The sequence below is a fragment of the Ailuropoda melanoleuca genome, chromosome 9, assembly GCF_002007445.2.
Source record: "Ailuropoda melanoleuca isolate Jingjing chromosome 9, ASM200744v2, whole genome shotgun sequence".
Classification (NCBI taxonomy): domain Eukaryota; kingdom Metazoa; phylum Chordata; class Mammalia; order Carnivora; family Ursidae; genus Ailuropoda; species Ailuropoda melanoleuca.
The window spans coordinates 87,738,955-87,751,662 of record NC_048226.1 but is presented as its reverse complement, the minus strand read 5'-3'; the positions used below and the strand labels follow the sequence as shown (position 1 = coordinate 87,751,662).

General features: G+C 47.6%; 1 protein-coding gene across 2 annotated transcripts in view; it reads left to right on the top strand.

Annotated features, from left to right (window-relative positions):
* The window catches only part of ANXA13 (annexin A13), a 54,743-nt gene extending 45,328 nt beyond the window's left edge, over positions 1 to 9,415 (top strand). For both annotated transcript variants that reach the window (XM_019804955.2, XM_002924324.4), the window contains 3 exons: positions 2,501 to 2,576; positions 5,921 to 6,033; positions 8,775 to 9,415. In XM_019804955.2, coding sequence (XP_019660514.1) covers positions 2,501 to 2,576; positions 5,921 to 6,033; positions 8,775 to 8,894 — 309 coding nt within the window. In that variant the 3' untranslated portion in view covers positions 8,895 to 9,415. The remainder of the gene's footprint in view (positions 1 to 2,500; positions 2,577 to 5,920; positions 6,034 to 8,774) is intronic.
* The last annotated feature ends 3,293 nt before the right edge of the window (positions 9,416 to 12,708 follow it).

The following is a 12,708-nucleotide window of genomic DNA, read 5'->3' as shown; positions in this document are numbered from 1 at the left end:
ATGAGATCACAGGATTATAGTATGTGGCATAGGTTGTCCTGGCATAGAGTTGCATTTTTATTTTGGCATAGGGTTTTACTTGGCAAAGGGTTTTGCCCTTTATTTGCCCTCCAAGCCTGAGCCTTAACTACTGACATGCTCGGAAATCCTGCCAAGCAATTGAACTTTCCCAGCTCTGCTACAACGCACGAGAACATCACAGTCCCAAAGCTGACCAAACATGAAAGGCTTGTATAGTTATAAAGCTGAAGTAATGGGCGTCTGGGTGGCTCAGTCGGTTGAGCATCCGCCTTTGGCCCAGGTCATGATCCCAGGTTCTGGGATCGAATCCCGAATCCCGCATCATCGGGCTCCCTGCTCGGTGGGGAGTCTGCTTCTCCCTCTTCCTCTGCTCCTCCCCCCGCTTATGCTCTCTCATGCTCTCTCTCAAATAAACAAATAAAATCTTCAAAAAAAAAAAAAAAGAAAGCTGAAGTAAGTCTCTACACAGGGCTCAATATAAATTGTAGGTACACATTCCCAACAGCCCAGGCGCACTGTGTCCCCACCACGCCTGTCACCACTTCTCCCCTCACCTTTATGTGTTTCAAAGCTTGTTCCAGAGCCTTTAGCCCTGTAACCACTGAGGCCCAAGCCAGAGGGCATAGGGTTCTGTTGTGGGAATGCTGTCTCTTTGGGTGAATCAGTTTTAAAGGAAAGAAATGTCTCCCCTATTCTTCTAATAATCTCCCCACAGGCAGAGCTACTGGTAACTAGAGGCCTTTGAGGCTTGTCTCGAATCCACCCCTGCGATGTGTTTTGTACTAAGATCAGAAAACCTGATCTGTCTAAAGATCCCCCTAAGAATTAAGTATCCCAGTAACTGCAGTAAAAAGCCTGCCATTTGCAAAGGAGATCACAATAGCTTGGGCCAGTCCATTGTTTTCCATTTGTGTTCTGTGGAGCCCCTGGAGGTGCCTTGGTAGCTCCCAGGAGGGGGCTGTGGGCAGGAGAGAGGTAGAGAAGAGGGGGCACTGTTCACAGTGCCCCCTGGAGTTGTGTGACAAAAAGACTGGGAGAAAGCAGAAACCTGGCAAAACAGCCTAGGGCTGGGGTACGGAAGCCCTCTCCCACCTCCCCAGAACAGCTGCTTCCCTGCTTTGATCTGTTGTACAGACTGAGATCCTACAGAAAATTTAGTGCACTATTCTGGCCCAGGGTTAACAATAGAAACAGAAAGCGGTTTAATGTGAGGATTATTTTTTTAGTAAATGCAGACCTGTGTGAACAAGATGTCCTCTTGAAACGCAATCTCAGTCTACAGAACAAGAACCCTGTTCGTGGGAAAGTGAGACCAGTCCCTTTGGAAATTACCAGCTCCCACATCAAACCCAAGAGAGGCTGGGAACAGCTAAGGAAGGGACAGGACTAAAAGCCCCCAGCCAATCCCCATCGTCTAGGTCCATTACCCACACCAGACCTCTAGATGTCAAACCGTGACAAGGAGATCAAGCAACAGAGCCGCATTAAATCTCGACCCTCCTCCCCTCCCCCACATCTACTGTGCTTGCATTGCAAAGAATATTTTATCCACTTGTGTTTTCGGAATAAGCTACATACACTCCACTGGTGTGTCCCCAAAGGCCCCAATTATTTATGGAACCACAATTCTGTCATACCCTCAAAAAACAATTTCTAAGAAAGAAGTTTCAGTATTCTTAATGCTTAACTGAATTTCCCCAAACCCAACAAAGAGCCCTCCTTTCTTTATGTGCCTGCCCTGAGTTTGGCCCAGGTGGTCCTTGCATGAAACATAGTCACCCTCTACTCTGAACTTCAGCTTCTGTAAATATTTGGAAAGAAACCTAACGTGGAATGCTGTGCAGAGTGATATGTGAGCCGGTGGTGAATATAGGATCAGTTGCAATCACCCCGGAGTGAAGGCAAGTGGCATTTTGACATAGTCAGCCCCTGGCTCCCAGCCCTGCAGCCCCACTCTATCAGAAACATTAGAGCAAGTCCTTATCATGAACTCCCCAGCCTCTACTTCTTGTTTCACCCAAACTGTGGGTGGCTGAGTCCCCAGTCCCAGGACACAGGAGATGAGAACGGTACGGGTAAGATGATTACCACCACAGCCTCCTGGAAAATTGGAAGCAAAAAGACTTTTAAGAACACATTGGAAACTAAACTATTTTATAGATGTAAAGAATTATTGTTACAGTATAGAGTCATTGTTCTCCCACTCCCAATTTTACAGATGAGCATATAGGCCAAGGGAGTGGTCCTCACTGGGGTCAAATCTGACCCCCTAGAGGTCAAAAGTCATCATCCCTGAGAGCCTCCATTCAAATGGGGGCCATCATCCCCAGCCATGTAAGGCACGGGGCCGGATAGGTTCCTTCAAGCCACATGACCAAATCTGGAAGAGTTCAATGTCTTTTGTAGAGAAGTGATCCCAAGAGTACCAAAGCCAAAAGCAAAGCCTGGAATAATGACTGGCCTTCGGTTGTCTCTCCAGCTCATCGACAAAGACATCGAAGAGGCCATTGAAGCAGAAACGTCAGGAGATCTGCAGAAAGCCTACTTAACTCTTGGTAAAGTAGACTGGGGCGAGTCCCTGCCTTAGGTCAGGCTTCCTGCAATCACACTTGGAGTCAGAGGTTGGCGTGTGGGAAGATTTTAGCGAGTAGTTTGGGAACCACACCTCGAAGCAGTGCTGGGTAAGGGAGAGAGCAAGCGTGATGCAGCTGCAGTGGGAGACCTGCTGGTCCCCCACAGAGCCCTGGAGCCGGGAGGCCAGGAGGCCAGTTCTTTGCACCCCTTAGCAAGCAACCAGTGGACACCAGCTGTACCCTGGGAGCATTTACAACCCTGGGTAATCAGCTCCTTGGGGGGGGGGCATTCCTGGGGAGGGACTCAGCTGTGAGCAGCCAGCAGGCAACCATTGGAATGAGTGCCTCGGTCGTGAAGAGGGCATCTGGGGGATGCACTATGGCATCCATGACAGTCCCATTAAGATGGTGGGTCCACAAGAGCTCTGTCAACAGCCTGGGACCATTGTCTAGTCTCAAGGAGCACGATGTGGTTCAGCCAGGTTTCCAATCCACGAACAAGTTTTTGCACATGCTGATGGCTTGAGGGTGTTCTTTTCCATTTGGTTCCCTTCAACATTTAGAATGAATGAGGTCTCTTTAGCAAGAGTGGGAAGGGAGACCAGATCTTTCCTGTGCCAAGCAAACACCATAACCTTCTCTCCAAGTGTTGCCCATAGGCAGGAAATAGCAGAAAGATGGGCATGGCGCTGTGTCTGGCAGGCTCCCTTTTCCTTTCTGCAAGCCCTGGAATGAAGGCATTGTCCATTGTCCATGCTCCTGTGGTGAGGAGTCGAGGGCACCGTCCCAAATAGCACAAGAAATGGAAAGACAGATCCCCAGCAGAGGAAGAACTGAAAAAGCAGCCGTGGAAGTTAAAAAATGTGCTTTATCTGCCAAACTTCTTGTTTTGTTTTTTTTGTGGGGGTTTTAAAACAATTTTTTGAACAATGTCAGCAATTGATTTTTTTAATCCATCCTCTTTTTGCATTCAAATTAGTAGGACCCCTACTATGATGTCCAGAGGCCTAAACATACCTAGTGTCACTCCTGACCCACACTGGACACACATGGACGACTGTCCTCAGGGCTTCAAAGATGAGTTTCTTAAGTGGATGGAGAGATCCTCTCATGGCCTGACTTAGAAGCTCCAAATTCCTTCTGTGCTTGCAGCCCATAAAATCAGGAAAATACCAGAGTTCAGTCAGAAGATGCAATTAATCTTCGTTAATATTAAGTATTAATGGCAATAAACCACTATTAAAATTATTATTATTAATAATAAAGCCATGCCATTCTTTAAAATTTAGTTAGCACCTAACCCAGGCTGGGGGTCTTGCTAGGTGTGGCGATCAGAGGTAAATTGGTCCAGTTCCTGCCCCTAAAAAGCTTACAGTCCATGGTGGATACTCACAAACCAACAGATTAGGTTACAGTAAAGATAAAAACAAAACAACCAGAGTAAAGAGGGCACAGGGGAAGGAAAGGCCACGTCCCTGGAGATGGGGACCATGAAATGCAGGACTTCGGTGCACTCCACTGGTAGCAAACTTAGAAGTGATTAGAAACAACCTCGAGTATAAAGCACACAAATTGTAGAACGTGACTTCAGACTTCTCTTTTCTAGACACACCCCACCCTATTCATACCTGACTCATGAAGATGCCAGTTGATGGCTAAACCTTGCAGCCTCTTGGGCAGCACTCCGCCCGTGCGCTCCACGGACCACCGGCATCAAAATCATCTCCGGGGATGTACAAGAAAATACAGTTTCCTGGGCCCCATTCCAGGTTACCTGTTAGAATCTCCAAGCTTGGGGGCCAGAAGCCACACTTGTACAAGCTCCCCCAAGGGACTGTCTTCTCCTCGCAGTGGTTGGCTCCATGCCACAGCGCTAGCCCCACAATTTCCCTGGCTAGCCCCATCCAAACTCTTGAGGGATTCCTGCCGCTGCTAACAACAGACGTTATTCACCAAGTGTAGACTGTATATAATAGAAAAGTTGAGGATTCTCTTCCCAGAATAGCAGGAAGAAGGAATGTCAGGGGAGAAGACACCTATGAAGGGTTGGATCACCCGGACATTAGGCAGACAGTCAACGAGTCCTGCACCGGGGAGGGTCTTAAATGAGTCTCTAGTATGTTACTCCCCAAATTGACAGGTTCTCCCCACAACTGCCCCAATCCAACAGCTTTGGGATTGTTTTCAGGATAAAGAGGTCAGACACCTGAGGCTGGGCTTTTCTTTTCCACTGAAACTTTGGCAGATTCCACACAGACTATAAAAGAAAGAAACAGACCCCTCCCCCCACCTAGGCACTGTTTCCCTAACCCTGTTCCTCTCCTATGCTCATATGCATCAGTCATATAGGCAATTACCTGGAAACAAGAGTTCCCATTACAGGACATATTAAGGATGCACATTTCACACTTACGCTAAATGGATTCCTTGTTATTAATCACTAACACCAAAAATGTGAAGTGTTCTAGGTAAATGTCAACAGCTAAGGAGTAAAGGGTTCATTCCCCCAAAACGTTTGTCACTATGGGCCCACAGGACCCTGGGAGGTGGGGAGAGGAACAATGATCTCTCCCCAGGAGTAGAGCGGCACTTTCTAGCCTGATTGGTGAATCAGAGCTATGCTTCACTAATCTGTGGATTAGATCAAAGCTGGCAGGCCAGGGGAAGACCAGAAAAGAGCAACTAGCAGGAACACAGGAAGGTGGTCCGTAGACAGCATCAAACATTCCATTCGGCCGCAGCCCAGATGGAGAACTAAGAAGAATGTGTGGCACTTGGAAAAGATTCCAAGATGAGACTCACAAAGCAAACCCAGTGAGGAAAAACAAAGGACGGGAAGGTTGTTTAGCCCAGGAAAGTAGGCCACAGTCCAGCGGAGTGAGTCTTCAAGATTATGAAGTTTTATGACAGCAGTGTCGCCAGCCAATCCGTGTTTCCCCTCTGAACCCAACGCCAGCATCAGAGATTTCATTTAGATAAGAAAAGTTACTTCTGCTGGTAAGAATCACGAACTCACTCAGCAGGGAGAGCCTCAGGGTGGCCCCAGCGTCCCTCCTCCTCTGAAGGGTCTTCAGGGACCAGCAGAGGTGCCGCTGGAGGGGTTTTGACTCAGTTCTTAGTTGAAGAGCCCAGATGCCCTGAGCCAGGGGAATCTTCCAGATCCCATTAGAGGGTGAAGTCGGGCTCCTTTCAAACATCTGTCTCACCATTGAGTCCACTCCAGGGGCAGCCAGGTGACACTCTGGGCGAGCTCTGTGCCTTCAGAGGGTCTGCATGTTACCCAACATGGAAAAGCCTCACCTTCTCTTGTCCTTCGTCCCACGCAGTGCGGTGCGCCAAGGACCAAGAGGGCTATTTTGCTGACCGTCTGTACAAGTCCATGAAGGGTGCAGGCACCGATGAGGAGACACTAATTCACATCATCGTGACCAGGGCTGAGGTAAGACACACTCGACTCCAAGGACGCGGGCGGCCGCTTCTCTTTTGGCCACCGCCGATGTCATCCACAAATAGTTTCTCTTCAGGGTCTATTTACAGAAAAAGTAACACAGAGACAGCCCTTGCCTGCCCAGACTTTGTGGAAGACACTGTGCCATGTTTCAATCTGTTTCTTTTTATAAAAATACAATAATGATAGTCACTTCTATTTTCGCCATCTGTGGCTCCGGAGAGCTGGTGGCCTGTGCAGAGGGGACCTGGCCAAGCCGTTCTGGGTAACACAGCCACGTTCGGCTCCATTTTAAGGAAGACAAAAAACAGAGACACTGGAAGGTTGACGGCAGATGAGGTCAACCAGCAGCAGAGGCGATGAGCAAATGACGGCCAGCTCCCCAGCTGGGCCCTCAGTGAGCACACCACGGCAGCCCAGTTGTGCACAAAAGACGTGTCAGTACAACACAATTTTTCTCAACATTTTTTTTTTATTATCAATCATCCTACTAAGGAGCGTTTTGGGACTCCATTTTTTCCTGATTACCACTCCCCCCAAAACATTAACACCACAGATAGACTGTGTATGTTTTCTCTACATACATATTCTGTAATATTCTGTCTGTATATTTTGTTCCGTAAATACATCTATATTGTTATGTTCTTTTTTAATTTAAAATCAATTAATTAACATGTAGTGTATTATTAGTTTCAGTGGTAGAGTTTAGCGATTCATCAGTTGCATAGAACACCCAGTGCTCATTGCATCAAGTGTCCTCCTTTACTCTGTTATGTTCTATGTATGTGTGTGTATACATATGTACTTTTACATAAAAGGATTAAGGTTCTTTTCGCCCTCTTAAGAATGCACTTTTGTCCCGTTGGGAGCAGCCAGTGGTGCCGCCCCACTTGGAGCAAGCCTGAGTGTAAGAAAGAGGGTGATGAAGAGCCCAGCGCTTGGGAGCAGCTGTCAAGATTCCTGGCGGATGCTTTGGAACAAGGGCCCCAGAGTGAAGGCGGGACAAAGTGAAGGGGACATGGCATTCGTCCGCAGTAGGAGAAGCCTTGCAGAATGAAGTGTAACTGAGCACTGGAAAAACCACAGACATCGTCCCTCAAAAAATTGTTAATTGAAGGGGGAGTGATCCCAACCCAAATCCTGCCCCATGGCTTTTGACAAATAGTACTTAACATCTGACACCGTTTTCAAATTAGCAACAGGATTGTTCTTTCGTTTTCATTTCTATTCCTGGAATTTCTCCTCCTCCTCCACTATTCAGAGTTTTCTCTCGCTTCCAGTCCCTTTCTCTTGATCCCCCCCTCCTTCCCTTTCCTAGCCTCTCTGCCACCCTCCAGAGTTCTCGCTTTCTCCTTCCCTCTCTCTCCAGATCTCTGCGGTGTCTGTCTCCCTGTCCCTTAGCAACTCCCCCCCACCCCACCAAAGTCTCGCGAGATCCTGAGGCTCAAAGAAGCAGGGGCGCGACGGAGCAGGGCAGGGATTCTGCCCTGATCCAGGGTATTGGATCACCTCGGAGGGCTCACGGGGGCTCCACGTTCACTGCCGCATGAGCCATGGAGTGATCATTCCAAGATGCTGTCCCATTTAGGATTGGCCACATATCCTGGGTCATTTCCGCATATGGACCATTCCCTCAGAATGCGTCAGGCCCAATGAGATGCACAGGCCGGATCCCCTAATCCCCTAAAGCCGCTTGGTACTAGAACAGAGCCCCAGTGTCCCCTTTCCCACCCACCCCAACCCCACTGACTCCCACCGTCCTGCTCCTCCCCCAGCCAAGTAGCAGAGCCAGGGGGCAGGGCACTCACTGCTGGAGTCTCCTTCCTGCTCAGCATCCAGTTCGCACCATCCCTCATTCTCCTGCCTTCTGCTCTCATCTTCTTTCCCCCTTAGTTCATCCCTCCGATTGAGGCAGGAGGAAAAAGAACCAGAAACCTAAGGGATGATTTGTGGATGTGTCTAGGATGCACGATAGGGTCTAAATTTTTATAAATTAAAAAAAGAACGCAACACCTTGTTAAAGAAAGCTCTTTGCTTCTTTCATGAGACATGCTGTGTTCTCTCTGTACTGACATCTTTTCTGGTGCAAGTATTGTCTCCCTTACTAGGTTCTAAGAGTGTTTGGAGCAGAGCAATCTTTTTCTTTTTCTTCTGAGTCTTCTGCCCATCTCCAGCATCCAGGTTTTTCAAGCTATCAATGAATTAGGTTCAAAATAAGTCCCACAGATTGATATTCATTTGAATTTTGTTGATTGGACCTAATAGCCTTGCTGATCCAGGGTACAAGAGGGAAAAAAAAGCTTCATTTCAAATCTCTGTATTGATAATTTTCTTAATCCTTCACCAAGGGTCAGCAAATTGTGGCCCGCAGGCCTGCCTGTTTTGTACAGGCTTGCTACCTAATAATGATTCATTTTTAAATGACTGTGAAAAACTCAAAGGAACATATTTTGTAATACATAAAAATCATATGAAATTCAAGTTTTGGTATTCATATATAAATTTATATTGGGATAAATAAATATATATATATATATATAAAGAGAGAGAGAGAGAGACTGCTTTCCTTCTCCCATTCGTAGAATAAGAATAATAGCCCCTATTGCAAAGGGTTGTTTTGAGACATAAATGAGCAAATGAATACAATGTATTCAGAACAGTACCTGCCTGCATTCACAGAGAACACGCTATAAATGTTCTTGTCCTCATTGCTGTTGTCATTTCTCCTACAGGTGGACCTTCGGGGGATCAAAGCAAAGTTCCAAGAGAAGTATCAGAAGTCTCTCTCTGACATGGTTCGCTCGGACACCTCTGGGGACTTCCAAAAGCTGCTGGTGGCCCTCTTGCACTGAACCAAGCCAGAAGAGTGGGAGCCCGGGAGGAGCCACCTTTGTCAAGAGCCCATTTCAAACCAGATTTGTAAATGTGACTCCAGCACGTAAAGTACTGAAGAGTCCTGGCTTACTTTCTTGGCAGCTTGACTACTGTAGCCAGGCCAAGCTGTTGAGGTGAAGGGCAGCAGCCTCCAAACGCTTGGGCAGGTCACCCTGAAAGCTGGCTTAGCAGTTCCTAGCTGCCCTTCGGCTTCCCTTTAGTGTGGCAAACTGAATGCTTTCAGAGCACAAATGAAATTAGCTGTTGATGAAGGAAACTACACTCATAATAAAACATTCAGAAGAGTATGTATCACATAGAGGTGGTAAAGACTGAATGGCTAAGGTACAGGGAAGACAAAATTAACCAGTTGATCCATTTCCCTTCTGTGGGGGCACCTGGGTGGCTCAGTCGGTTAAGCATCCGTCTTGGGCTCAGGTCATGATCTTGGGGTTCTGGGACCCAGCCCCGTGTCGGGCTCCCTGCTCAGCAGGGAGTCTGTTTCTCACTCTCCCTCTGCCCCTCCCCACCCACCCCGCTTGTGCATGCTCTCGCTCTCTCTCTCTTTCAAATAAATAAATAAATAAAATCTTAAAAAATTTTTTTCCTTCTGTGTGTTCAATTTCAAATCCTCAATGGTAATTCAAGTGGGTTATGCCCCCATAAGCTGCTTTTCTAAAGACTGGGTTGATTAGTTTTGGCTCTTGTCTCAGAAATATAAGACTTGTGAAATTCAAACATATGTGAGAAGTGCAAATAATAACTTTTATTAATGATCACTGAAGACAGCAATCAAGGCTAGCAGCAAGGAAACAATTGAAGTGTCCGTGTGAAATGTAACTAGGGGTAAAATTCACTCATCTGCTACCTGGTATAAATGGTTCTTGCTGCCCTAGACTTTTAACTCACTTGATGCTTACATCTGATCTTCAGATACAATTAGGCTGGGCATAGTGCCAACAAGATCAAGGTCAGTGGTCTGACTCTCAAATGGATTGGTCCCACACCAATGGAATCTCTGTTCAAAATGTTTGTCTCTTTGCCATCTGTTACTAGACATAGAGGGGTCTGTCAAGAGAACATGGGCGCTTTGATCCAATCATTACAGTTATCGTTCACTGGGGGATTATTGGTGTCAGGCCCTGCTCAGTAGCACACTTTCACGTTTAATCCTCTCAACAGCCCTATGAGGTCAATATTACTCCCATTTATCAGTTGAGGAAACTGAAGAGTTCATTCCCAGGCCAGTAATGTAGACTCATGCCTCTGTATTCAGCAGAGTGCTATAAGCAAATTAATTCAGGCACAGCTCTCTGCCCATGAGCAAAAAGAGGGAACGCACAGCTCTGCCTGGAAGGAACTGGGGAGTGCCTCATAGAGATGCATGTGGGGTTTTGAAGAATATTTGAAAGTTCTCCAGAGAAACAAAGAAGGGCAAAAGCAGAGGCCCAGAAGCATGAGGGAGCAGGATATGTTCAGGAAGTGGTGAAATCCATTCTCCTGGGCACAGATGTGGTGAAAGGAAGGAGAGGGTTGGGGAGACAGGCCATGAAGCCGTTGAAAAGTATGTTTGGATCACATTAGCAAGGTTTTGCCTGCCAAGCGTGGGCTCAGTCCTTTGGGCATTGGGGGGAGGGGGGGTGTCACTGGAGATGTTTAAGGGAGTGAGAAATGTGATCAGATTTGGGCCTTGGCCATTGACTTGGTGGTGTAATTGACACACAGAAAATAGGCCAAACTCCCAGTATCAAGGTATATGTCATGGCGTGTCTCTCTAGTGGCTATAAAATGATGACTGACACATTGAGTTAACACAGTTAACATCTGTGTCCTCCACACACTGGTTTATCTAACAGTCACTGTTGTCATCATGAGCTTCAACACAAAAAAAGGTTTTCTAGAGCCAAGCTCAGTGACAGATCATACTCATGTTTACTTATTTGTTGCCAAAGCTGGCCTTTGCTTTTAAAAACAGAAACAAGACAACCAGTTCTTGGGATCTGAGCTCACAGTAAGCATAGAAAAACAAACCAGCAGAATGAAAGGAGATCTATTAACCACAGCCACTGTTTGAGATTGTTGAAGGCCATCCCTCACACAGGGAAGAGCAGGAAGGTTACTTCACAGGCTATGAAACAGGCTGAGCCAGACTTCTCGAGAAGCAAAGTCATTATCTGCTCAAAGTCTCACACGGGAAATGCTGGAAATCAAACCCAGGTTCTTCTAACTCTAATGCCTGAGCCCTTTGCCACACTAGCTCGGGTCCACGAGTACTTTCTCCAAAACTTTACTGAGCAAGACAGCAGGTACCTCTCTCGGTGGCTGCCGAATGTCGCTCACCGCCCACAAGCAGAGGCCCGCTCCTGTGTGCTTGACTGCCGGCTGCCTCGGGAGAGCGCTGGTCTGGTCTGTCCCAGGAATGTCCCACCCCATGGCAGGCCAGGAAATTCCCCCTTTTCCTCTCCACACACCCCTGCCCTGCACAGGTCCCACCTCACCACTCCCCAAGCCCCGTGTTCCCTCCGTCCTTCGAGGGCAGGGCCTGCCTGTGCAGCGGGCCCGGGGGGAAAGAGACAAAGTTAGAGAAGGAGGAGAGAGGGGAGAGCAACACTACTACCTTGCCACCCTGCCACTGAGCAGCCCTGTCCCCCCATGCCTCCTCCTACTCCTGAGCCACAGCTCCTCCCCAGGTGTTCAGCTAGGTGGGGAGGGGTCTGCAACCCACCTGCAGGGCTGCATCGGAAGGAGCAGAGCCCATGGGTGCATGTGGTTTCCCCACGAAATTCAGTGCCAGTCCCTGATTGGGCTCCATAACACTGCTCACCCAGCCCGAGTCACCTGGACAGGTGGGTAACATAGACCTTGGGGCGCTTGCCCTAGTGAACCACAGAAGAAGCTGATGTTCCGCTGAGGAGCAGAGGGAGACCGCGGCCAACTGTGGGAGCTCCAGCCTCCTCCTAATTCCTCTCAGGAGCTCTGGGAGTCCCAAATGGTTCCCTGCATGCAGGCCCACCCCTAACATTTGTGGGTCCCAGCCCATCTCCCCTGCTTTTCCCATTTCTGGGAGAGTGGAAGCTGATCTGTAGCATTTGCTGATTTCCATTTCCTCTCATCATGGTCAATTTCAAGCCATTGACATGATGTCATGGGGTCGGGAAAAGTTATGCAGTAGCACACCAGTATGCATGATCTCCACCATACAGACACAATAGATGTAAATAACTTCAAGAGTATAGACGATAGGAAAATGTAGCAAATAATTAGGAAGTCATGAATTTGGAGTTTTCACTACATTTGTATCAATATAATTTAATTGTAAGTTTGTATACTTTAATTTTTAATAACCACTAGGTTTCGTAAAACTCATAAAATTCCTGAAAATTAATAATTGAATCTCATGAACCAATAGGAGCCAAGTCCAGCACTCCACGTGGGGTAGACCGTAACTCATTTCTTCCAGAGGACTCCGAAGACAATTTGCACCCTGTCTCCAGGTACTCACATAAGAAGTGATTATCCCAAACACCTTTCCCCCCACACTGGGTTACTACCTACAGTACGTTTCAGGGTCACGATGAATAGTTGTGTATATTGTCTACTGCACAAGGCTGCCTGGCTCAGGGCATGTTGGGGACCTCAAATCCAGCCCTAACTTCCCCATCATATTTTGCCTGCAGGGCTGCAGCCAGAGAGGATGCCTTCTGCTAATGTGCACAGCGCTACCAGAGGGGCTGGTCCGCGAACTCCAAGGAACCTCTTTTACCTATGAAGGGCCATTCAAGAGACTCTTCC